The sequence below is a fragment of the Bos indicus x Bos taurus genome, chromosome 21 (genome assembly GCF_003369695.1).
Source record: "Bos indicus x Bos taurus breed Angus x Brahman F1 hybrid chromosome 21, Bos_hybrid_MaternalHap_v2.0, whole genome shotgun sequence".
Taxonomy (NCBI): domain Eukaryota; kingdom Metazoa; phylum Chordata; class Mammalia; order Artiodactyla; family Bovidae; genus Bos; species Bos indicus x Bos taurus.
In genome coordinates, this window is record NC_040096.1 from 57,173,680 (window position 1) to 57,200,160 (window position 26,481).

At 51.8% G+C, this 26,481-nt stretch overlaps 1 protein-coding gene and 1 pseudogene across 1 annotated transcript in view; one reads left to right on the top strand and one right to left on the bottom strand.

Moving 5' to 3' along the window:
* Window positions 1–320: 320 nt before the first annotated feature.
* RIN3 (Ras and Rab interactor 3) overlaps window positions 321–26,481 on the top strand; it is a 136,400-nt gene continuing 110,239 nt past the window's right edge. The window contains exon 1 of the mRNA XM_027520982.1: window positions 321–874. Within this exon, the coding sequence (XP_027376783.1) occupies window positions 831–874 (44 nt within the window). The 5' untranslated portion in view covers window positions 321–830. The remainder of the gene's footprint in view (window positions 875–26,481) is intronic.
* On the bottom strand, window positions 26,205–26,323 carry LOC113880213 (annotated as a pseudogene).

The window sequence follows — 26,481 nt, forward strand, 5'->3', positions numbered from 1 at the left end:
CTCCTGGTCCCACTAGAGTAGCTGTAGTTGTATTTGTGTAAACTGACTGGCTTTCTCCCTCTGCTCTGATCTAGGCGTGGTACCTAGAATAGGTGAATTAGATGCCTGGCTTGATGGAGGAACAGACTACCTTGTGAGGTAGTGAGTCCACCGTCAGTGGAGGTATTCAAGAGAAGGCAGCGTGGCCACCTGTCAGAGACGTGGAGGAGGCGCCCTGCCTCTGGTCTGGAGCTGTGCTACGGTATTTTGAGCCTGCTTCGGGCAGGAGGTAAAGCGCGAGAGTGCTCTGCGTAGAGCTCTCGGCTTCCCCACCTGCCGGTCCGGAGCGGAAGCGCCTTGCGTCCCACGGGACTGTCCACCAAGCTGCAAACTTTTCTCCAAGTTTTTCTCCCTGGTCTCCGGGAGCCGCCGGAGCGGCGCAGGCAGCACCCCGCGGCTGGGCGCTCCGACCCGACGCCGCCCGCCACAAGGCCCGGCCCAGCCCAGGGGGCGCGGCTGCGGGGTCTTCCGAGGGCCCCCGGGGGTGGGGGTGGGGGGCTCCGGGCCGCGAGCCGCTGCCGAAAGGCTTTTGACAAAAAAAAAACCCCTTGACCACCAAGGCCAACCTCTTCCTGAAAGCCCCGCTCGCTCCGATACAGGAAGTGGAGGGAGCGAGGGCCCCAGAGCGCGGCGGCGGCTGCGGCGGTGGCTTTCCGACTCGGCGCGGGGCTGGCGGCGGTGCCCGCCCGGGCCCTTCCCCAGGGCAGCAGCGGCAGGGGCATGCGGGCGCCCGGGCCCCCGCCGCCCGGCGCCTGAGCCCCTGCCTTCACGGTCCCGGAGCTGCCGGCGGCATGATCCGACGAGCCGGGGCGCCCGAGCGCGCGGACCCCGTGGGGTAAGTGCGGAGCCGCGGCGCCCCCTTCTCCCTCGGTGTCCCCGGGCCCCTCTCGTTCCGCGTCCCTCCCGCCCCCGAGAGCGCTCGGAGCTCCGGAGTAGCGCGGCCGCGGGACTTCGGGGTGTTGGACTGAGACCGAACCCCTGGCCACGGCTCGGGCCGGTCCCCCCGGTACTGCGCGGAATGGGGCGGCCCTGGTGCCTCTTCAGGACCCAAGACTTGGCGAAACTTTTAAACCCAGATGTTGCTCGCCGGAAAACCGGCCGGCACGTCCGGGGCTAGGTTGGTGGGTATCTGAGGGTCGTCTCTATCTGTCAGAGCCGAAGCGGAGGGGCTGTGTGATCGCGGCCCCCTCCCCGTGTTCTGGTCTCGCCTGAACTTCAGATGCGATCACCGCGGGCCGGGCCCCTCCAGTCTCTCGCGCCCGCCGCTTCGCCTGTGTCCCGCGCGCGTCCTCGGGTGCTGGCGCTCGGCCGCGCGTGGGGCCGAGGACCCGGGTCCCCGTAAGTTTGGACACGCCCGCGGCCTAATAGCCCACCCGCCCGCCAAGACCGAGGACCCACCGGGATCCCCTCCCCCACCCCTCTTTTGGATTCCCGGACAGTGACCTTCGGACCGGCCTTTGCGAAGCCTGGGGCTTGGGGAGGGTCCAGGGCGCACGAACTGCGCGTGGCCTTAGGAATCCCCTACGGGAGGGAGGAGGCGCTGCTTGGAATGCATGAAGCCAAACCGGTTTGGGAACCGGCTTTCGGGAGGGGTCTCCAGCGTCTGGTTTCTTGTCCCCCACCCCATCTCGCACCCTCGGACTTCTGGACATTGCTTAGGGCTGCCCTCTGAAGTAGATTCTTTCGATCAGCCCAGCCCAGCAGGCGCCCAGGGAAAGCTTCAGTGGGTTGAAGAGGTTCCTGTTCAGAGGCAAATTACTGGGCAAACCTCTTAGAACCTTTCTGGGGATTAAGGATGGTGGGCGCCCTGGGGGAAGCCAGGCTCGAGCGACTTCTGTGATGGGCACCCAGTTGCTGCCTGGCCTAGCTCTGTGACCTCAGCTCCGCGGGCCTCAGTTTTCCCCAGTGGTAAAACCAAGCGACGGGCTGTTCTCGGGCAGCCCCGAATTGGGGAGCAGCTGGAGGTAACTGGCCCTAGGCTAGTGGGAGGGGTGTCTCAGAGGAACCGGAGAGCACTAGGTCCGAATGCCTCTGCCCTCCCCCTCCCCCATTTCCGTCCTAGCCTGGATCCTTTCCCTTGGAAGTGGAAAGACAATTGTCATCCGCTGGAGGAACTGGAAATTTTGTTGGGGAGGGCGCCCCCCCAGAACCAAATATCTACCACATCCAGTACTGATGGGTGGACCTAGGAGGAGATTCCCAGGGAGGAAGGCGAGGTGAGGGGCCAGGGTCCCGAACTCTGTGACTTCCTATAATTGTCCCAGGTTGACCTCTCCTTACCCACTTCCTCTTGCCTTTCTCTGTTTATTACTGGGTCAGTTATTAATACTTAACCTCTCTGTGCCTCATTACTTACCTAGAAAATGAAGATAAGTAATAATAACTACCCTTCAGAGTTGTTTTGAGGATTAAATGAGATAATGCATAAGAAGTTTTGCACCTGGGGCGGAGGGCAAACTTTTAATAGTTATTATTATTACGGCTATTATCATTTGTTGATAACCTCTGTTTGCCGATTGCTTAACTAGGATGGGATGGCCTTGGCCTCATCAGTAAAATGGGGGTAATAATAACACCTGCTTCTTAAGATTGTTATGAGGATTGTTATGAGCTATTTAAGTAGCTATCCACAGGCAACCAAGGATTAACACACCAGTGCAAGCTTACTTTAAACTGTGTGGGGCCCATCCATCATAAATAGTAATTGAATATTGGTTTGTTGCTAAAAAAAAAAAAAGTTGCTTTATTTAAGAGGATCTTTGGAGTTGGAAGAGTTCTGAGATAGTATCTCATTTAACCTTGCCCCCAATACAGGAATCCCATTGACAATATTCCTGAAAGGTGCTTGCATACCTCCAGTGATGGGGAACTTACCACCACTGTGGTAGTCTTTCCAATAGATATCAGAGAAAATCTGCCTTCTTCTAACTTGTACCATTAGAAACCCTGTTCAGAGGGACCCAAACCTTCTTCACTCAAATACTAGATGGCAGTCCTCAGTCTCACCTGGGCATCCTCTGTCAGCCCCTGAGCTGCACATCTACCCGTGTTACAGTACCCAAAGATGATGAGGGGCAATCATTTTTGACCCCTTACCCCCAGGCCACCCCCAGAGCCCGCCGACCACTCAGGGCTGGCTTCCAAGTCTTTAGCTGAGCTCAGCTTTCCACCCGGCTCCCAAAGCCCCCTCCTCCTCGCTGGCAGGAGATGGATGTCCAGACAGCTAGGGGAATGCCTCCCACCCCACACCCAGGGGCTTGGAGCGGGTGGCTTGGATGTCAGCCCCCTGGAACAGGAGTATGAGGATTTTGGCAAGCAAGCTCCGTCTGCTTCTTATTGGAAACACCGGCTGGGGAGAAGGAAAATGCAGACAGGCTGCCCAGTACTCTGGATGCAGACGCTTCTCTTCCTCTATTCATTCAGTGTTCATTCCACAAGTAGTGTCTGCATTAGATGGAGGAGGGGCCCAGCCTTAAACCGAGCCCCTGCCGGCTTGCAGCTGACCTTCCCAGCAGGAAAGACAGAAAGTTAGGGTTAGGGGTATGGGAGCCCAGGGGAGCTGTTCTGGAGCAGGTGGTTAGGGAAGGCCGCTCCAAGAAAACCCTGTTTAGCTGAGATCTGAAGGAAGTGGGGAGAGTGAGTCAAGCCCCTGAGGGGTGGGGGGTGGGTGTGGTGGTTGGTGTGTCTGACACGGGGAGGCCAGGGAGGCTGGAGTGGAGTAGGGAAGAGGACAGAAAAAGGCTAGCCGGTGGGGTACAGGCTTTGGAGGGTGCTCTAGGTGAGAGGGGCCATGGGTGGGGTTCGCAGAGGGGTTACCTGACTTGTATTTGGATTGTATTGAGGACAATTGTGGGGGGAATAGGGGCAGAAGCAGGGGGGCCCTGTGGTGGCTGAGAGAGAGGGCTGGAGCCGGGGCAGTGGGCAGTGGAGACATGAGAAGCTGGAGCCCCAGGCTTCGGTGGTGGGTTGGAGGTGAGGTGAGGCTGCTGAAGCTGTGACTGTCAGGCGACCAGACACCGGACAGTGGCGGGGTCACTGGGGATGTGTGTGCTCAGAGCCCATACGCTTTCTCGTGTTTGATAAATTAAGGATCTGTTTAAGATTTTATTTGAAAAAAGAGCCCACTCTTGGAAAAAACATGGCCATCACAGACCTCATCCAGTCCCCTCGTATGACAAGGAAACGGAGACCCAGAAAGAGGAAGTGACTTAACCCAAGATCAGGGGAGCTGGGCCCAGAACGCGGGACTCCTGAGCCTTGGGCCTGCAAGGGGTTGCCAGGGCAAGGCCCCAGGCTTGAGAGAGCCCTGGCTGTCTCCCTCATGCCTGATCCATTGTAGGGGTCCTGCCAAACGCCTCAAGGAGCCCCTCAACCACTTCCAGCGCTAAGGTGGGGCTTTTCCTGGGTGAGGCCCACCCAGAACAGCGTCCAGTGATGAATTCAGGGTCCTAGCTACCGCTCAGCTCGCTGACCCCGGTTTCTTTGCTGTCAGGGGCTGATGCTCCCAGATGGTCCTGGCTGGCCCTTAGCTGGGATGCCCACCCCCTTCCAGACCCTAAAAAAGACTGACCCACAGGAAGCAAATGATACCTCACCAGCTTAAGCAAAAGGTACCTTCCTTCACTTCAGGCCCTGAGAAACCCCAGTGCACCCCTCGGAAGTGGAAAGACACCCCTGGGAAGCACATAGGAGGGCAGGGAGTAGGGGTGCAGGGGCCGCTCAGGATGGGAGAGTCTCAGCATGTTTACTCCTGGCCCCCTTCCCATTATCCCTCCCACTTGACGGGCCTTATCCTGGGCCCGGGTCCCTATTTTGTCATCTTTACTCAGGCAGCAAGTGTTAAAATACAACGAGATCACCTGCATTTTAATCCAAGAGATCAGGAAATCAAGTCAGAAACCAACCAGGAATGGGCTTGGTATTTGAAGGGAGCACCCACCCCCGGCCCCCCTCGGGTCTCCCAGGAGCTCCCTTTTACAGACAGGCATCTGGGCTGGCCTGCGGCAAACACAGTTGGCCTCCCAGCCATGGGCCAGAGCAGAGGGAAGGGAAGAACAGGTCCCAGACAACCACAAACACCGTCCTTCAGACCCGCTCACAGATTCCATCTGTCACGGCGAGATTCTGTCCTGAGAGTCGTCCCTCGGTTGTGTCATCCAGGCAGTGACACATAAGCGGAAGTGGGTGGGCAGCCGGGGAGGGGGTGGGGGGCAGGTTCAGGGGAGAGAAGTGCCCGAGCCAAGACTTTGAGGTGGGAAGTGTAGAGTGGGCCTGGGAGGGAAGGAATCTGCCCCCCAAGTTATCAGGCAGTAGAGTCGAAGGGAGCAGGGAAGGCCAACTTTGGCCAGGGAGAGGTTGGCAGGAATATGAAGAGGACTGCTCACCGGGCCCCATTCTTTGCCCAGGATACTCTAGGGGTTCGGGGCACCTGTGTGCCTAGAAAGAGCCCAGTTATGGGGGAGGCGACCCAGAAAAGACCCAGGCCAGCTCTGGATCACAAATAGACATGCATCTTCGCTGAAAGAATGGGGTCAGCTGAGTGTACAGGATCTGGGGGGACCCTGGCTGGTCAGGAAGGCTTGTGGTCCACTGAGAAGCTGGGAAAATGATGTGTGTGTGTGTGTGTGTGTGCGCACGTGTATATGTCTATCAGTCAGGGTTGCCAAATTATCTTTTCCAGGGCAGCACTGTTCTTATTCTGAGATTAGGTCTTCTTGCTGTATTAAGCCTCCTTTCTTTTATGAAATGATCGGGCACATTGATGGTAGTTGTTAGTTTTTAATGTCTTTTTGGCAAAAGAAGAAGTTGCTGGAGGAAAGTCTGAGAAACACTGCTTGAGCTGCTTCAGTGGAATTTATCCATTTTGTTCCCCCTTCACCCCCTCTCCAGAAGGTCGGCCTGGTGATATGGCTCTTTGCTGATTTTGAAGATGCTTCAGAACCTGCATGCTAAGAACATCAGCAGGGCTGGAGGATATCCTAGGGTCCCACGCTGCTCTGGGGTTTGGGGTTTTTTCTAGGGAGTAAGTCCCTTACTCTCCCTGGGCCTCAGTTTCTCTACCTGAAAAATGAACTCAGTAATCTCTAAGACCCTGCTCTATCTGACTCAGTGATTCCCTGAATTACTGGCCAACAGGCAGCAGAAGCTGGTATCCTGGAGTGATATAGGAGTGCCAGTTGGAGATGAGACAGCTCTTCCTTCCTCTGATGTTTCCTCTGGAACATACTTTCATAAGAAACAAAGACCCAGAAAGGAGACTTCTGGGTCGTCACCCTGATCAAGTGCCTGGAAGAAAGTGTCTTTTCACTGGTGTGGGGTGATTTTTGAAAAACTCATTTTGAAAAAAAAGAAGTGTACTGGTTTGGGGAGCCCGCTTTGGGGAGAGGCCCCTGGCTTCCTGGTAGCACTGGCCGCCTGGTTGGTGAGTTGGGAAGGCTCCTTGGAGGGGCTTCTCTGAGTGTAAGTGGATGTGCACGAGTGGGCCCTGCTCTGGCCCGCTGGTGTGGAACCGTGGGGGTGCAGACGAGGTGGCAGGCGGCCTGTTGTCACGGGGTTCCTGGCTGGGAAGGCTACTCCTGACAGGGTTTGAGAGGGGCATGGTCTGAGGAAGGGCTCAGGACGGGGGGCTGGACAGGCCCTTCAGCTGAGGGAACGGGGTCCCTGATAGGCAGGCCCAAACTCCTCACAGCATCCCCACTGTTGCCCCGACAGAGCCAGGCCGTCCGTGTGCAGGAGGGAGGGGGGCCCAAGGACACACACACACACACAAACACACGCACACACACACATACACACACAGTTATACAGTGAAACCAGCCCTTTGCCTCCTGCCAGGGCAACCTTAGAAGAAAGGAGGTGGATGGGTACAGAGGAGGCCTTCCCTTAGCTGGGGTGTCTACAGGGCAGTGGGAGGGCCTTACTGACCCCATACCCGTGTGGCCGTCAGCCTCAGGCCTTGAATAGAAGGATCTGGAAACCTCCGGCATGACCTCTGCCTCTGTCTCTCCTCACCTGCCAGTGAGGCCCCTCAAGTAGCCGCACGCTGGTCCCGAGACCAGAACAGCCCTGGTGATCAGGAGCTCTGAGAGTGAAGGCAGGGTCCCTTACCCCATCTTGCCCGTAGCTCCTGGGGGTGCCCCTAGCTCAGTCTGTAAATGTTTGAAGACCCACCCAGCCTGCTGTGAAATGTCGGTTCCCTTTTAGAAGAAACGGCCTCTGGAGCGGTTGTGGTCAAGGCCTGTTGCTGCCTTCTGTGCGCGGCACCAGCGCTCACTCAGGCCACATCCTATGGGGAAATGGCGCCCGCCCGAGGTCGAGGCCCCCTGCCTCCCCTACCTGGAGCCAGGCAGCATATGATTCCCCTAGAACCTGGTTCCACCCGCCAGCCTGGAGCCCTGGGAGGCTCAGGATTCCAGGAGAGGGAGCTGGGAGCGGTGAGAGGCTGCCCTAGAGGGGCTCTCCTAGGGGACACTTACCTCCATGAACGTGGCCCCCATTTCATCACTGACTCTGGGATCTTTATCAAAGCCAATAAGTTTTTATTCCCTAGTTAAGACATGGGACTTCAAATGCCAGACCCCATCCCAACTCCTTGACTAACAACATTCAATACGAGGTGTCAGGGCTGATGAAAGGGCCTGTTTCCTCAAGGCAGAAAGAGAAGTAAGGGGGATGGAGAGGGACAGCCCAGAAGAAGAGGAGACCCCAGGGGTAGCAGAGATACATTCCCCTCCTGCACGGATTTTCCCAGGGCTGGGTTGTTTCCTGGGTTAATAAATGTGCATCTTCACCCACCTCCAGGGACCAAGGAAGTAAAGGACTTTGCATCTGAAATTCACAATCTGACGATCTCTGGCTAAAGGAGAAAGCGCTCAAGAAGGAATACACTGGGGATTTCTTTCCCCACCCACCGTAGCCCCAGCCCCCTTAATCTCAATCAGTGACAGAGATGGATACTGTACGTTTCCCTGGGGATGCTGCAGTTCAAGGGCTTCCTAGGTGGTGCTAGCGGTAAAGAACCCACCAAAGCAGGAGACATAAGCGATGCCGGTTTAATCCCTGGGTCAGGAAGAGCCCCTGGAGGAGGGCCTGGCAACCCGCTCCAGTATTCTTGCCTGGAGAATCCCCAGGGACAGAGGAGCCTGGCGTCCTGGTGGGCTACAGTGCATAGAGTCACCAAGAGTCAGACAACTGATGCAGCTTAGAACGCACGCGTTGCGGTTCAAAGCAAAGACTTAGCTCTCTACCAGTGGCACCTGATGACAGCATTTGTTATGCTTGCTTTTTTCTGTTCATGTCATTTTGACAGAGCAACTGTCTAAGATATATTCAGGTTTTTTTTTCCCCAATGAAACTATCGGGGAAACCAGTGAAATCTCAGCCATTCTCACCCATCCATCCATGCAGCCAGCTCTCCATCTCTCCATCCCTTTATCCCACCATCTGTCCCCCCCCCCATACCCATCCATTCAGCAAATATTGGTTGGACATCTAGGAGTTTTCAGTTCATCTACTTGGGAAAGTAAGCAAAATATGCACCTAATTGTAGGGCACTGTGTACAAAGGTGCTGAGGCTCTGTTACACTTGGCTGTGGTGAGCAGGAAGGACTCCCTGGCAGAGGTGGCATCTGGATTAGGTCTTGAAGGATAAATAGGAATTTTTAAAAAATTATTTATTTGTCTATTCATTTTCAGCTGTGCTGGGTCTTGGTTGCTTTGTGCAGGCTTTCTCCCGCTGTGATGAGCTGGGGCTGCTCCTCGTTGCAGAGCACGGGCTCTTCGGCATGTGAACTCGGTGGCCGCAGCTCCCCGGCTCTAGAGCACAGGCTCGGTAGTTGTGTGCACGGGCGTAGCTGCTCCACCGCATGTAGGATCCTCCCGGACCAGGGATCGAACCCGTGTCTCCGGCACTGGCAGGCAGATTTCTTTACCACCAAGCCACCTGGGAAGCCCTGGATGAGTGGGATTTTAACTGAAATCGGAAAGGGTATCTTAGGAGAAAAGCACCAAGAGGGAAAGTAGAAAGGACAGGCTGTGTGTGGGAGCTCTGAAGAGCCTGGTTTGGGGACAGGGAAGAAGGGTTCTTTGTGCGATGGGTCTGGAAAAGGAGTCGGGGTCATTTGGCTACAGGTGGAGGAGCTGAATTTGACCACAGGTCTGCTCTGCCTCTTAGAGCTGGGCAACCCCGGGCAAGTCCCTGCCAGGACACCTTCCTCTTCCTCCTCTCCAAGCAGAGCGATGATCCCTGCCTCACAGGGTTGTTACATGAGAGGATGTTCTTAGTTATTTGGGCTGTGAGACCAGGTAAGGGCTGCTGCCTGTCTGTGTATGGTGTGTGTGTGTGTGTGTGTGTGTGAGTGAGCCCGTGTGCATACGCATGCTGTTGATTTTCAAAACAATATTTTATATCTGAAGAAGTTCACACATAGACATAAAAAATAGTAAAATGTAAAGCATCAAGCACGTCATTTTTTGAGGCTACCCCAGTCCAGCTGCATGTTTCTTTCATGTGCATCTCTGGTCCATGGTTTTGAGCACTGTGTATTTGTTAGTTTGTGTTCCTCTTTGTTTACTGAGTGTTATTTCCTCAGTATTTCTGATGCCGTATGTGGAAGTATATTGTCAAACTATCATCTTTGATGACCTCATCATATTATGATCATATTAATGGTTGGAGTAGGTATAGACATATGTCAACTTTTTTTTAAAGTTCCCTCTGTTTTAAATGAAACTCCTGAAAACTTTTATGGGTCTAGGGTTTGGGGACCATTTCATTGTCATCTGCCATCATCTTGGAGTATTTGAGTTCAGGGGTGAAGCAGAGCCTGTTGATTGGCCCCCTGAATTTTAGTTGGGTGTAAATTTTTAGGTAGACACATCCCAATTTCCTTTCAGCTAGATGTGGCTATGAGATTGGGTTTGGACAGAAAAATATATGGGGAATAAGGTTTGCTTGGTGATGTCCTTAAAGGGAAGGCTCATGCCCTTCTCTTTTCCTCTTTCCTCTTGGCTGGAATATAGACATAATGGCTGGACTTGAAGCACCCATCTTGCACTCTGGGGTGAATTTGAGAATGGAAGTTATGCAGAGTAGAGCAACAATATAATATATAAGTATAGTAAGGCTCTCAGACATGTTGGTGTGTCATCCCAGCCCTGTATTACTTACTCAGATTTGTGTATGAGAGAGGAATACATATCTACCTTACTTAAATCACTGTTGTTTAAAATTTTCTATCACAGACAAAGTTAATCCTGACACACACAAAAATTTATCCCTTGCCACATGGAACCAGAGTATATGCCAGAAACGCTAAAGCTGCTTTTCAGGGCTACATGCAAGCCTTTATTTCCTAGTGGAGGTGAGAAGGAGGAAAAGGGGCAGAGGGGACAGATGTTTTGCATAGACTAAGACTCTTATTTCAAGGACTACATTGCAAACTTGTTTTTCCTATTGGGTGTTTGTGAGTTTTAGATTTCACCAGAAGCTTCAGACTAGTTATTCTGGTTTAAGTTCTGACTCTCAAACTTCACACTTTGACAAGGCTAAATACTGCTGAGCAAGGCAGCCATGTCTCTTCCCTCAGCCTCAGTTTCCTCATCTGTACTTTACTTTTTCCCAAATACGTTGGCTTTTAAAAAATATGTATTTATTGGCTGTGTTGGGTCTTAGTTGCAGCTCACAGATCTTTGGTCTTTGTTGCGGCATGCAGGATCTCTAGTTGAGGCATGTGGGATCTAGTTCCCTGACCAGGGACCGACCTCTGGGGCCCCTGCATCATTGGGAGCCCAGAGTCTTAGCCACTGGACCACCAGGGAAGCCCCCTTCATCTGCGCTTTAGATGGAGAAACTTCCTGCCTGTGCAGGAGATTGGTTCTCCGTTCTGAGATTGGTTCTCCGACCAAACCAGCACAAGAAAGGCTGGGGGCCTGCTCCGAACAGTGCTTGCTTGTATCCTTGATGGCTGCCACCATTCATTCATTCTTTCATTGCTTCTTTATTGAGCACTTACAGGTGCCAGGCTGGGTTTGTGCTGACCGCTGGCCACTAGAGGTCTTGGGTGGTCACCTCACTTCTCTGCTCAGCCTTGGGAAAGGTTTGCCCTGAGATGGCCAGGGCTGGCCTTCCCTTTTTAGGGGTAGCAAAGACCCATTTGGAGCCTGTAAGACCCTGCTCTGAGCTGCCCTCCCACAGCCCAGGATCATGCTGTCCATCTACCCCCAGGTATGGGGAGGCCTCGAGGGCCTTGGTCTAAGAGGCCACAGGTATTATCCTGGGATTGAGCAGAGTGGGCCGTCTTGAAAGGCTAGGCAATTGCCTTTGAGGTAGTTTGAAAGGCAGGCAGGTGGCTTCTTTCCACGAGCCAAAGTAGCCCCCATCCTTGGCCCTATCATTGTCAGGCATCAGAGCTCAGTGTGGGTCTGGTGACCCCATAATCCAGCCCCTGCTCACAGATAAGGCTCAGAGAGGGGATGTGGTTGCCCCAGATTCTCACAGCTGGACCCAGGCTGTTTCCACGGCTTTGTGCAGGCGCCTAGGCTGCTCCTTCACGTGAGGCCCTAGAGGTGGGGGGACAGTCACATCGGCGTCACTGGCTGCCTCTCCCTCCAGCCTCTGGGTAGTGCTGAGCTCTTTCCTGCCTCAGGGACTAAGCATACACACCCCACCTCCAGCCTCCTGCAAAAGCCTTCCAGGCTCTCTAGCCTCTAGGGCTGTTGCGTACAATTGTGCAAGTTGCTCACTGCACAAAGGCACCTGCTGAGAGAGGAGCAAGGGGCCCCTGATGTTTCACTCTCTTGCCAAGCCCTGTGTGATGTCAGGTGTGTGTGTGGGGTGGAGGAGGGGTTGTCTGCATCCATGGGAAGCAAGAAGCATCTTTTCCTAATTTACACAAAGGTACCAGGACGCCGGTCAGCGAAGACCCATCAGCCTTGTCCGAGCCTCGCTTCTCACGCTGTCACGGTGTATTCTGTCTCTGTGGCTCTGCTAGACTGTAAGCTCTCAGGGCAGAGAGAGTGACTCCTCCTGACAGGTGTGGTTGCCAGATCCACACTGTCCTGAGCATAGAGTGCTTGACTCAGAGAACGCTCAAGCTAAGCAAGAGTAAGGGCTGGAGAGGAGTGTCCCACACAAGGCTTTGTTGAATGAATATATGGCAGGTTAATGCCCAGGAGAGAGGTGGGGAGGGATTGACCAGGATAGATCAGACCAGGCCTCTGGGAGATGGGAAGGGGCCTGCCAGGAGCTTGCAGAGGAGGCTGTGGGCTATGCAAGCCTGAGCAGCAGAGTGAGGAGCGTAACTGGGCAGGCCTTTGAGCTCAGCTCTGGGTGGGAGGCCCTGAGGGTAGAGGCTGTGGCAGGAGAAACCTGAGCCACGCCTGGCCTGGCCCTGGCTCCACTCTGCAGGGCCAGGGCCAAGCGGGCACAGTGTGTGTATTTGCCAAAGCCCCAGCTCCTCCCCAGCCCTTAGACCCCCACCCAGCCGAGTCCTGGAGCCCCTGTCTAGCTTGCACAGCATTGGTCCAGCAGTTACCGGACAACTCACCCTTGTCCCAGAATCCCCAGTCTTGTGGGGCTGCAGGAGCGGCAGGCAATGCAATGCCTGAACGATGCAGGATGGTCCCCTGGACTGCTGGGGTCCCCGGCTGGCTCAGGGGTGTCCCACACAGACTAGAGCACATCTGGGGGAGCTTTGCCGGGGAGGCGAGAGCTGAGCTGAGCTGAGTGACATCTGGGAGTTTCCCAGGTAGCCACGGGGGATGGGGTAACCAGCATGGCCTGGTTGTAGGTCCACGGCCCAGTGTGCCTGGTGTTTGTGCTGTGCATGGACCAGAGGTGACCTGTGCGGGAAGAGGGGACAAGACACCTGAGGCTCTTAGGCTGGAACCTGTAGACCCTGGAGACTGAGACAGTCTCGTCCCCCCATTTTTAAAGTTGGGCTGTGTATTGGTTTCCTAGGGCGGCTGTGATAAAGCAGCACAAACTGGGTGGCTTACAACAATCAGAGTTTGTTCTCGCCATTCTGAAGGCTGGTGTTCTGATCAAGGTGACGGCAAGGCTGTGCTCCCTCTGAGACTCTGGGTGGAATCTTCCTGCCTCTTCTTAGCTTCTGGTGGCCCTGGCGGTCCTTGGGGTCACTTCACTTGCAGTTGCATCACTCCAGTCTCTGCCTGGTCACTGGGCCATGTCCTCCCTGTGTGTCTTCTTGTCAATCCTCTTCTTATAAGGACACCAGTCATATCAACTTAGGGTCCCTCCTGCCCCCATTCTAAAATGACCTCATCTTAACTTACATTGGAGCTTCCCACGTGGCACTAATGGTAAAGAACCCATCTGCCAGTGCAGGACACCATAAGAGACGCAGGTTTGATCCCTGGGTCAGGAAGATCCCCTGGAGGAGGGCATGGCAACCCACTCCAGTATTCTTGCCTGGAGAACCCATGGACAGAGGAGCTTGGCGGGACACAGTCCATGGGGTCAAAAAGAGTCAGACATGACTGAAGTGACCTAGCACGCACATCTTAACTTATAACGTTGGCAATGACCCTATTTCCAAATAAGGTCACATTCTGAGGTCCTGAGGTGCTGGAGGTTAGGACTTCAACATGTCTTTCTAGGGATACAGTTCGACCTATAACAAGGTAGCATTTATATGGAGTAAGCATCTTCTGTGAACTTTTCAATACATTCTGGTAAACATTGACTGTCAGGTAACCACTACTGCAATCAAGATATAGAGCAGTTCCATCACCTTCCAAAGTTCCCCTGTGCCCTTTGTAGCCAGTCCCTCTCCTGCCCAAACCCTGGCATCATCACTCATCTCCATCCATGAGTTTTGATGTTTCGAGAACTTCACACGCATGCTGCCTTTGAGTCTGGCTTCTTCTGGCTGAAGGCATTGGAGACCCATCTGTGTTGTGTGTCTCAGTATTACTTTCTTTTTATTGCTGAGTATATTTCATTGTCTGCATGTATCACAGTTTGTTTATCACCCACTGTGCCGCATTTGGGTTGTTTCCAGTCTGGGGCAATTGCGAATAAAGCTGCTGCAAACATTTGTGCATAAGGCACAGGTTTTGTGCAGGAGTCACATGGATTGCTTGCACTGGGCTGCTGTGTGAAGAAGGGCATGGGGTTTGGGGGAGAAGCACGTGGGGCAGAAGCTACTGTTGGGGTCGGGGTGAGCAGAGATGGAGGCCTGGACCAGGGTCTTGGCAGTGGGGATGGGGAGACAGGGCGCCCCCAGAGTGTATCTAGGATGGAACCTGGTGGTGGGTTGGGTATGCATCATGAGGCAAGGAGGCTACCTTTATTACCTCCTGCCAGCCCGCACTGCACCTGCCCAGGAGAAGATGCCTGTTCTGTCCCACCGTGGCTGTCTGGATATGAGAACGTTGAGAGGGGAGGAGTACAGCTTAGCGGTTAGGCCATGGAGCAAACCGTCAAGGTTCCCATTCTGTTCTCCGCCTCAGTTTCCTCATCTGTAAAATGGGGTACTAATAGTTCCATACTCTTAGAGCTGCTGTTGTATTACATGAGTTAATGCATGTAAGGAGCTTGGACCGAGTTTGACACGTAGTAGGTGTTCAAGAAATGTGAACCATGTCCCGTGGTCTTTGGAAAGGCCTCAGTGCCTACCCTCTTGTGCGCTCCACTTGTCCCCAGGTCTGTCCTGTCTTGCTGTGAGATCTTGAGCTGGCTCCTTGCCCTCTTTGACCATTGCTTCCTGCATTCATGCAATGTGGAGGCACAGAGCCCCCACTGTGTGCCAGGCTCTGTGCAAAGCAGCATGTAGCCCAACAGCCTCCCACAGTAGGTATTTCATGAAGACTTGGCTGTGGGTCCTGCTCACAATACTGTTGGGGGAGGCTGGTGAGAGGCTCTCAGGACACAGGTTTGGGGACTGCCAGAGGCTCCCCTGCAGCTCCTACAAATACCGTCTTCCCCTTTTCCCCTCCAAATCTGTTCTCTGCTCCTAACAGGAACTGCCCATGGTGGCAGCTGGGGAAGCCTCAGCAGCTATAGGGTGGATGCCAGGTGGGGCCCTGGCCTGGGCTCCAGGGCAAGAGGTATGCTGGGTCCCAGTTCAGATGACACAGCAGCTCGCTCCCAGGCTCTGACAGATTCTGGGTTGTGAGCAGGGTTCATGGCCAGGTGGGCCACAGTGGGGGCCAGCCTAACGAAGGGACGTTTGCACCCTATCCTCATTACTCACAGATTCTGCATTTGCAAATCGGCCTGCTTGCTGAGGCTTATTCATAACCCCCAAATCATAGTGCTTTGGAAGTTGTTTACAGCCCTGCGCAGAGTGATGAAAAATCTGAATATTCTGACATGCACGTTCTCATCTGAGAACAAGGTGCCTTCTTGATTCCGTCCTCGTCGTGGTCTGTTATGTTTTTCGAGTTCTCCTGCTTTGGGTTGATGGTTTCGCTGTTTAAAATGTCCCCCAAGTACAGTGCTTCTCTGCTGTCTAGGGTTCCTGAGGGCGAGAAAGCTGAGACGGGCCCCGTGGAGAAAATAGGGGTGTTAGGAGAGCTTCGCTCAGGCACGAGTTAGGCTGTTGGCCGTGAGTTCAAGGTTAATGAATCAATGATACGTATTAAATAAGGTATCTTTGAATAGAAACACACATAAAACAAGATGTGTCCTGATCGGGGGATGGAAATGTTGTGACCAGTGGTTCATGGGAACCTACCCCTGTGTTTTCCCCAGAAGCAGTGGTTCTGTTTCCACTAACTCAGTGTCTGTGGAGAACTTTGTGGAATGTACCGACCACAGATGCTGAGAGTGGACTGTGTGTGCATCGGGTAGATAAGTCAGTCCCAGTCTCTCCACTGCACTGTCTGAATGTCTCTATCAGCAGTTCATTCCTCCGGATTAAGAAGTGCCCGACTTGTGCATGGTCTGTCTTTAAAATGCATGAGTCCTGGAGGGTAGGCACCATCCCTCTGTCCCCGGGCCTTGGTCCTCTCTCCCTCCAGTGAAATTCAAGGCTTGGAAAGAACAGTTTTCAAAGAGGGGAGCAGTCAGTGCTAATATGTCACATTCTGTGATTCTCACAGAAGCGTCCTTCTAAGGAGCAGAGTTTTGATCGAGGCATAAAAATCGGGGACCTGTGGTATTCATGCTGCTGCTGCTAAGTCGCTTCAGTCGTGTCTGACTCTGTGCGACCCCATAGACGGTAGCCCACCAGGCTCCCCCGTCCCTGGGATTCTCCAGGCAAGAACACTGGAGTGGGTTGCCATCTCCTTCTCCAATGCATGAAAGCGAAAAATGAAAGTGAAGTCGCTCAGTTGTGTCTGACTCTTAGCGACCCCATGGACTGCAGCCTAGCAGGCTCCTCCATCCATGGGATTTTCCAGGCAAGAGTACTGGAGTGGGGTGCCATTAATAGTTACAGCAGTTATGTGAAGCCCCTTTGCTTGTTTGTTTTTGTTTTTTTTTGGCTACACCGCAGGGCATGTGGGATCTTACTTCTCTGACCAGGGATCAAACCTGCACCTCCTGCAGTGGAAGCGTGGAGCCCTAACCATCGGACTTCCAGGAAATTCCCCAGGCCCCTTTGCTAAGTGCTGTTTCTCAGCTAATCGTCACAGCCCCGTGAGGCTGGGGTTGCAGCGCCCAATTTACAGGCAGGGAAACTGAGGCACAGCAAGTGACTCAGTGGAAGCCCTCGGCGCTCTGTGGCAGACTCGGAACCTGAATTCAGGTTTACCCGAGTCCAGAGCCTTGGCCTTTGCCCCTGAATTCCCTGTATCCCTGTGTTGCATCCCAAGATTCCAGGACCTGCTGCGTGTCCTAGATCCAGGTGTGCCTGGTCCTGGACGGGGGGGTGCTGCTGGACCCTCCCCAGGCCTGCTGAACCCCCACAGAGGGGGTGACCTCCTAGCCCCCTCCCCAAGTTGGCCATATATGATGGACCAGGTGAAGAAACTCAGAGGTGCAGAGATGGGGGCCTGGGGCCGCCTTCCAGTCTCTCCCTTGTCATCCACTGACAAAGTCACACCCTGTAACCTCCGCCCTCAGAGTCGCTGTTATTGTTGTTCCGTCGCTCAGTTGTGTCCAACTCTTTGCAACCCCATGGACTGCAGCACTCCAGGCTTCCCTGTCCTTCACCATCTCCTGGAGTTTGCTCAGACTCATGTCCACTGAATCGGTGATGCCATCCAACCATCTCATCCTCTGCCGCCCCTTCTCCCGGAGTCGCTGGGAGACACTTTAACCTGGGAGGGGTGGAGTGTGTTTCTTCTCTCCCCACTCCAGTGCCTCCCAAAGGCCCCCAAAGGTAATGAGCCAGAGGCCTCGGCCTCCTCCGCTCTTGAAAACTCACTGCGGCTAACTTCCCTTATGCTCAGGCATCAGGGACCGTGCACCCTGTAAAGTTTGATGGGGGAGGGGACCCAAGCCCTAAAAAGGGCACAGCCCTGGAGGTGGGATTTTGGGGGCGGGGGTGGGATGTCCATCTTGTTTTGGGAGGTGGGCCTGGGCCCAGGAGGTGTGCTGTCAGACAGCGTCAGGACTGCCGAGCTGGGGCGTGCACAGGACCCCGCAGAGGAAATGCGGTCACAACAGCTGTGAGGTGGGTCGCAGGGTGACTCAGTGTCGCCAGGGGCTGGAGGAATGTGACGCCGCAGCAGCTTCCTGCAAGGTGCAGATGTCCAGAGCCTGCCTCCTGGGGGTGCAGGCAGTGCCCCAGCCGGGCAGCATCAGGGGTTGGGTCAGTGTTCACCCCTGAACCCTGGACAGGCCCTGGGCGTGACCCCACTTCTGGTTTAGAAATGGGGGTTCATTTTGTCAAAGCACACCCCTCTGACTCTGCTCATGTTTCACCCTTCCAGCAAGCCTCTGAAAGAGGGAGGGTAAGTATCCTTTCGCTTATCTCATTAGTGAGAGAACTGAGGCCCAGAGAGGGAGGGAGGCTTGCCTGAGGACACACAGCCAGCCTGTGGCTGAGGCTGGAACAGAGCCCGGCCGCCATTCTGGGGTAGAGCATTTTGGGGTAGAGCATTTCCTGCGCCGCTCAGAGCTGTCCAGCATTAGTCGTGTCCGCAGTGACCACAGACAGAGCTACTGTGAAGCTCCAGATGCTGTCGGCATTTTGTCCTCATCGCGGCCTTTCGGGGTCTGTTCTCAGTCTCATTTTACAGACCTTGAAAGGCCGGTCTCAGAGGGAAATTCAGTCAGGCCCCAGACACAAAGGGTGAGGGAAAGAGAAACTTAAGCTTCTCTTAAGTTAGGTAAGGTCCAGCGGGAAGGTCTGGGTGAGGGCGTAGAGAGCCCGAGTCTCCCCTTCTGGGCTGAGACCTGTCCACCACGGGGCCCCTGCTCCCTCCTCCTACCTCCCGCTCCTAAACCCTGGTCAGGCCTGGGAGTGAGGGTCGTGATCTCCTTTGCATTTCCCCCAGATGATGGGGGAACCGCTGAGTAAGCAGCAGCGGGGCCAGAGGCCAAGTTCACGGTGGGACTTGTGGGCTGCCACGTGGCAGGGGCGATTCCGGAGGGAAGGAGGCCAGCAGGGGCCAAGGACGGGCCTCCCCAGAGCTGACGGGCCTCCTGTTTTCCAAACCTGGCCCACGTGGGGAGGAGAAGACAGCAGAAGGAAGGTGGGCGAGGACCCCGGGAGCTCTGTAGGGACAAGCCTGGGGAGGCCTGGGCTGGGATCCATGTGCAAAAGGGACCTTGACCTACAGCCAGCCGTGGGGGCGTGGGCAGCTCCTGAGAGAAGGGGACCTTAAACCCTGGAACAGATGACCGAAGACATGGTCTTCCTGAAGAACTTTCCAAATTGGGCAATGGCTAATGGTCATAGCACTGACATGTGTTGAGTTGTCTTTTTTTTTTTTTAATCTTTTTTCTTTCTGTCTAACTAAAAACAAATCCCGAATACAGTATATGAATTCACACACACTGAAAAGATTTAAACAGTAGAAAAGTCTAGACCCGCATTGTCCAGTACGTTAGCCACTAGCCTCATGTATCTGTTTTACAAATTAAATTAATTAAAGTGAAGTAACAGTTGAACTTGGCCGTAGTGCAAATGCTCAAACCAAGTGTAGCTGATGGCGACTGCACTGGACGGTGCAGACACAGGACGTTTCCATCACTGCGTTCAGTTCTTTCAGGCAGCATTGGCTGGACCACGAGCAGGGAAAACCCTGCCAGCTGAAAAATAAATTCTGGAATCAATTTGGTTCCTTTGGACCTGTTTTATGTATTTAACTATGTCTGGGTATTCACCTTTCCCAGACGCAATTATTTCTGGTCTGCCCGGCTCCTTGGCCCTATAAGTATGACTGTAGCCTGCCAGGCTCCTGTATCCACGGAATTCTCCAGGCAAGAATAGTGGAGTGGGTTGCTGTTTCCTGCTCCAAGGGATCGTCCTCACCCAGAGATCAAACCCATGACTCCCGCATTGCAGGCAGATTCTTTACCATCCAAGCCACCTGTTAGGCCTCATGAGAATGATATTTTGCTTTTTTTCCAAAAGAGGAAACTGAGACTCAGAGAGCTAAGGGACAGGTTGGAACACATTTGTTTTCTAGGCACAGAGGCCCTTTTCTTCCCTCGGTGTGTTCGGGGTAGCTGAGGGGCAACCAGGCTGGGGCTCTGATGATCTTTTCAACTCCCTGCACCGTTTCACTCAGTTGTATGTGAAGGAGAGACCCTGATGGGCACATTGATCTGGGAAGTCTTTCCCCTGGCCATCTTTTCTTCCATTTTAATTGTTTCCTCTGAAATGTTCGTCCATTATTTTCTGATTTTCATAGTAATACACACTCAGTGTAAAAATTTGGAATGTGGAATAACAGTGTCAAGAAGGAGACAGAAATCCCTCAATCCCAGGATTAAGAACCGCTCATGGACCAGTTTATACTCCCACAGGCAGAGCAGGAGCATTCCGGTTCCTCCATGGCCCCAGTCCTTGGTCATGTAGGTCTGCCTCATGACAACTGTTCTCACAGGCTCCTCAAGTTTTAATTCCAGATTCTCTGATTTCTCTGCTCTTGAGAAGCTTTTCAGATGCTCACTGGCCATTTGGATGGTCTCTGTGTTGAGTGCCAGCTCAAGCCTCTTGCCCATTTTTCTATTTGTTATTATTTGTCTTGTTTTTTCCTTATCAGTGTGTAGAAATTCTATGTATAATCTAGTTCTGAGCACTTTGTGTTACAAGTATCTTCTCCCACACAGGGCATAAATTTCACTGTCTTGATGGTATCTTGATAAACAGTCTTCATTTTAATGCAGTCAAACTTAAAATTTTATTTAAGGTTGAAGTGTGTGTGTATGTGTGTGCACCGTTTTAAGAAGTCGCTTTTCCATCAGATTATGAAAGTATTCTTTATTTTCTTCTAGAAGCTTTTTGTTTGTTTGTTTTGCTTTTTACGTTTTATCAGAACAGAGTCTTCCTGGAACTGATTTTTGTATAAGCTGTGAAGAATGGATCACGTTTATTTTTTTCCCATGCAAATAGCTAGTTGTCTCAGCACACTTTGTTGCAAAGTTTGTCCTTTCTCAGTGTTCTACTGAGACCATATGTACCTCAAGTGACTGTGTTGGGGGATCTATTTCTGAACTTGTCTTGTCTAGTCCACTGACCTATGTGCCTGTCCCTGCCCCAATACCATACCTTCTTCATCACTGTAGCTCTATCATAAGTCTTGATTTCCAGCAGCCCAAATCCTACCCCCTTCTCAAGTATGTCCTGGATGATCTTGGCACTTTTCACAGAACACTTTTGGGGTTCTAATTGGAATTGCACCGATTCGTTCAATCAGTTTGCATAGGATTCATACCTTGAGAGTGTTAAGTCTTCTGCTCTGTGGACGAGATCTGCCCTCCGTCTCTTTCTTGTATTGTATGTTTATAATGTTTAATAATCATACATTGTGAATAAGACTCTGGAGAGATTTCGCAGGGTGATTAAGAACACAGACTCTGAGATGGCCAGGGTTCCAGTCTCAGCGTGCCACTTTCTGTAGCTTCAGTGAGTTGCTTAATTTCTCTGTGTCTCAGTTTCCCCCTCTGTAAAATGGGAGCAATAACCGGCGTTATCTTGTAGGGTCATTTGAAAAAGTCAACTTAGTTAATGTATGTGAAGCAGTTAGAGCAATGCCTGGCACAGAAATCTCTGGAAACGTTATTTATGTTTGAGTAGGTAAAACATTTGCAGGATTCAAAATAAAAATATATATTTTAAAAGTTGTGATTTTTTTCAAATGGTTTAGGATTGAAAGGACATCTTTATAGAGGTTAATGCCTTGATGCCGCAGACTGCATCAAGGCTTTTTCTGCACTATTTCAATATTTGCATGTTTCTTGAATGAAAAAAAAATTAAATGAAATAGCCTTCCCACCTTTGCCCCCCACGTGCCTGTTCCCACCCCTGCCCCACGAGTTGTTAGTTTCTTGTGTGTTCCTTCAGAGTGACTTTTTGCAAATACAAATAAGCCTTTTTTTTTTTTCCAACCAGAGAGCACAGTCTAGACGCTCTTCTGTACTTTGCTTTTGTCACTTAAGGACATATCCTGAAAACCTTTCCGTGTCAGTATGCAGAGAGCTTCCTTGTTCTTTTTCTTTTTTTAAGTTGCATAGTATTTACAGAGGCCTTATGTTTGTTGATTTGTTGCTGTTGTTTAGTCACTAGGTCGTCCGTCTGACTCTTTTGCGACCCCGTGGACTGTAGTCCACCGGCTCCTCTGTCCATCAGATTTTCCAGGCAAGAATACTAGAGTGGGTTGCCATTTCCTTCTCCAGGGGATCTTCCTGACCCAGGGATTGAACCTGCATCTCTTGCATTGACAGGCAGATTCTTTACCACTGAGCCACCCCAAGAAGGCACAGTTCTCTAGATCTGCATGTACAGAACTCAGCTCAGTTTCACATCTGAAACCCCGTTAACGAGAATTTTTTTTTTCAAAGTTCCAAACTGCTTTGATCGTTTTTCAGATGGGTGATATTGTCCCATGGTTGAAATCCAAAAGGTGCAAAAGGATGTACGGTATTTATTTCTGATCGTGCTGGGTCTTTGTTGATGCATGGCTTTTCTCTAGTTGTGGCAAGTGGGGGCTACTGTCTAGCTGCAGCGTGCAGGCTTCTCACTGCAATGGCTTCTCTTGTTTCAGAGCACGGGCTCTAGGTATTCCATCTTCAGTATTTGTGGCTCCCAGGCTCTAGAGCACAGGCTCAGTAGTTGTGGTGCACGGGCTTCGTTGCTCCGAGGCATGTGAGATCTTCCTGGACCAGGGATGGAACCCATCTCGTGCATTGGCAGGTGGACTCTTTACCACTGAGCCACGAGGAAAGCCTGGCATCAGAGCACCTTAACGTGCACGTATCACAGAGATGCACGGGGCCTGTCCATCACCCTCAGTGACTTGGGTTCTTGTCCCCACTGCTTTCAGCTTCAGTCTCAGCCAGAAGTTGGTACCCCAAATTCTGTCTTCTCTAGTAACCACTTCCATGTTCAGTGAAATTTCCCAGGAGTTTTTAAGGGGGCGGAGGGAGGGAGGGAATGTCAGTGCTTTTTCACTGTGTGTGGCTATTATTGTAAGTATTATTGTGAAAAGTCTAGAATGGTGTCGGTCCATAGTAGATGCTCAATAAATTACTGGATGAATGAATGTATGATAATTACCTCAATGAATGTTTGCTGTATGTCAGGCACTACCCTCAACAATTCCGTAAGGCAGTAATGCTTATGTTTCCCATTTTAAATGTGAGGAAATTGGGACAGAATTGTTTGGTCATGTGCCAAGGCCACCATGCTGGGATTCCAACCCAGGCTGTCTGGTTCCCAAGCCCATGCTTAAACTGCTAGTCGACATACCCCTCAAGGCCTAATCGCACATAGCACTGGGGCCAGAATGGGTACCATCACCTATGAAGCAGGTTCTGACGGCAGTGGACAGTCCTAGCCTAGGCTGGGATTGGGGGAGGGAGGTCAGCAGGATGAGCAGGCTGACCTGCCCATCAGGCTGGGTTCAAGGGACTCGCTGGGGTATGGAAAGAGACTGGGACCCGTGAGCCAAAGGTTATAGAGGGAGAATGGAGGAACTGTCTCCCAGTTCTGGGAAGGCTGTGGGCATCAGGCAGGCAGCCCGGAGGGCAGGGCTGGGAGCCAGGTGGGCCTGACACACACCGGGCAGCAGAGGCCTGCAGCACACAGGTGTGGAAAGTTTGAAGGCCGTGGACCCACTCGATCCCTTGATGTGGGCTGTGACGTGCGAGCTGAGACAGCCAGACCTGTTCTCAGCACTTCCGGGGCCCGGAAGACTTGCTTGAGCTGACTTCCCCTCGGTGAGGCTGTGGGCAGGGGCCCTCCAAGTCTGGTCCCAGCTTCCCAGGGGGCACCCACCGAGGGTCGGGGGCTTAAGCTGCACCCTATGCCCTACCTCATCTCAGAAGGCCTTTTGGTCTCCCAGTGAGGAGACACCTAGGGAACTCTCTCACAACAGATCCCAGGCACCATTCTTGGAGCCCCAGTGACTGTGGGAACCCACCAGGGCCTCATGCAGTTATCTGGCCCATGGAACTGGGCTGGAAGCATTGGTTGAGCATTTGCAGATTATATACATGTGAGCGATGCTGATTCTGCGACTAGCTGCCTCTCTTCCGTCTCCACGTGATTCCAAAGGCTGGGCCAGAGGTGGAACCAGGCGGCAGCTGTGGCTCAGCTTTCACAGGTCCAGGAAAAAGCATTTGGTGGAGCGGAAGCCACAGAGAAGCTGGCCTGGCTGCCTACCTTCTCTCAGACTGTCTGCTGGGCCAGAGCCAGTCTGGCTTGGCAGAGAGACTTCAGATGGTATGAGCTAGGGGTCTGCGCATCACGGAATGCATAGTGCTGGAAGGAACCCCAGTCTCAGGTCTCATCCACGCTCAGACAATGCATAGCCCAGTACCCAGCCCGTGGCTGACAACAGTAGGCGATCCCAGCAGACTTTCTCTACCGAGCCTTTAGTGTAATAGTCTGGGCAGCTGCTGCCCATCAACTGGAGTTCACAGGGAAATTCAACCTACTTGCCATTCCAAATCTACAGCAGTCTTCTCATTTTACTGAAGAAGCCGCTGAGCCTGGAGATGGGAAGTGAGTGAGTGGCCAAAGGTCTCAGCGTGAACAACACAACCAGACCATGGTCTCTTGAGTCTGAGCTGTGTCATTTCCTTTGTGTTGTCCCTGTTATCCTGATGAAAACAGTATCTGCATGTAATTACTCATCTCCTAAGCTCTTTTTGTCTCCTTTCATCTCCACATTGTGATCCCAACCTCAGAATTCAAAAGAGTTGCCCATAGTTCCCCAAGAATGTTGTATACGTAGCTGCAGAAAAGCTGAGCTGTCTTAGGTCATGTTAACAGGAGTAGACTATCTAGATTGAGAGAGGTGATGGTCATGCTCCTTTGTGAGCTGCTCAAACCACACCTGGGAGATTATTTCCTAGCTTGAGACTCTGCATTTCAGAGGTAGAAAGACAGAAGGATACTCAGCACACTCAGGAGGATAAAAACAGTACAATGAAGGGGTTCAAAACCACTCCATAATTTATGGTCAGTTGATTTTCAACAAGGGTGCAAAGAAAATTCATTGGGGAAAAAATAATCTTTACAACAGACGCTGCTGGGACAACAGGATCAGTTCAGTTCAGTTCAGTCGCTCAGTCGTGTCTGACTCTTTGCGACCCCATGAATCGCAGCATGCCAGGCCTCCCTGTCCATCACCAACTCCTGGAGTTCACTCAGACTCACGTCCATCGAGTCAGTGATGCCATCCAGCCATCTCATCCTCTGTCTTCCCCTTCTCCTCCTGCCCCCAATCCCTCCCAGCATCAGAGTCTTTTCCAATGAGCCAACTCTTCACATGAGTTTTAGCATCATTCCTTCCAAAGAACACCCAGGGCTGATCTCCTTTAAAATGGACTGGTTGGATCTCCTTGCAGTCCAGGGGACTCTCAAGAGTCTTCTCCAACACCACAGTTCAAAAGCATCTCCAAATGCAAAAGGAGGAGGTTGGACCCTATCTCACATTGTATGCAAAAATTAATTCAAAATGGAACAAAGACCTAAGTGTAAAAGAAGAAAACAGGGGTAAATCTTCATGATCTTGAACTAGATGTTGGTTTCTTAGCTATGACACAGAAAGTACAAGCAACCAAAAAGAAAATAGGTAAATTGGATCTCACCAAAATTAAAAAGTTTTATGTTTCAAAGGACACTGTCATCTTTTCATCAGGAAAATTAAAAGACAACCCACAGAATGGGAGAAAATATTTGCAAATCGAACACTTTATATAAGGCACTTAAACATAGGATATATAAAGAACTTACAACTCAATAATAAAAAGATAATCTAATTCAAAACAGGCAAAGAATCTGAAAAAAAATTTTTCTAGAGAATATGTACAAATCATCAATCATTAAGATTCTCAGTGTAGTTTTACATCAGAGAAATATAAGTCAAAATCACGATGAGACATTCACTGAACTTTTGTGATGATTGTCTCATGATGTGAGTTAGCCAGATCATTATTCTGTACACCTTACACTTATACAATGATGTATGTCAGTTATATTGCAGTAAAACTGGAAGAAAGAAACACAGTGAAATACAACTTTATACCCACTAAGATGGCTATAACAATAAAGATAGCTAATAACGGGGCTTCCCTGGTAGTCCAGTGGCTAAGACTCTGCGCTCCCAATGCAGGGGCCCTGGGTTCAATCACTGGTCAGGAAACTAGGTCCCGTGTGCCACAACTAAGAGTTCTCACACTGCCACTAAAGATCCTACATGCCTCAGCGAAGAGTGAAGATCCCACATGCTACAACTAAGATCCAATGCAGCCGAATAAATAAATAATAAATATTTCAAAATGATAATAACAAGTGTTGATAAGAATGTGGAGAAATTGGGACCCCCCCCACCCCGCACTGTCAGTGGGATGTAAATTCTTTAGCCATTTTGGAAAAACATCCTGGCAGTTCTTCACTTGCTAAATATAGTTTCTGTGAAAGTTGAGCAATTCTTTGTGGCCCCATGGACTAAACAGTCCATGGAATTCTCCAGGCCAGAATACTGGAGTGGGTAGCTGTTCCCTTCTTGAGGGATTGAACCCAGGTCTCCCACCTTGCAGGCGGATTCTTTACCGACTGAGCCACCAGGGAAGCCCAAGCCAACAGCGCCTAGTAGTCTCAGGAGTTCTCCCATCCAAGTACTAACCAGGTCCGACCCTGCTTAGCTTCCAAGATCAAATGAGATCTGGAGCATTCAGGGTGGTATGGCCGTAGACAGAGTTACCGTATGACCCAGCAATTCTAGTCTTAAGTATATACCCAAGAGAATTGAAAACAGTGTCTCTACAGAAACTCATACATGAATATCAGTGGCGTTATTCATAAAGGCCCCAAAGCGGATCAACCCAAATATCCATCAACTAATGGGACAAGT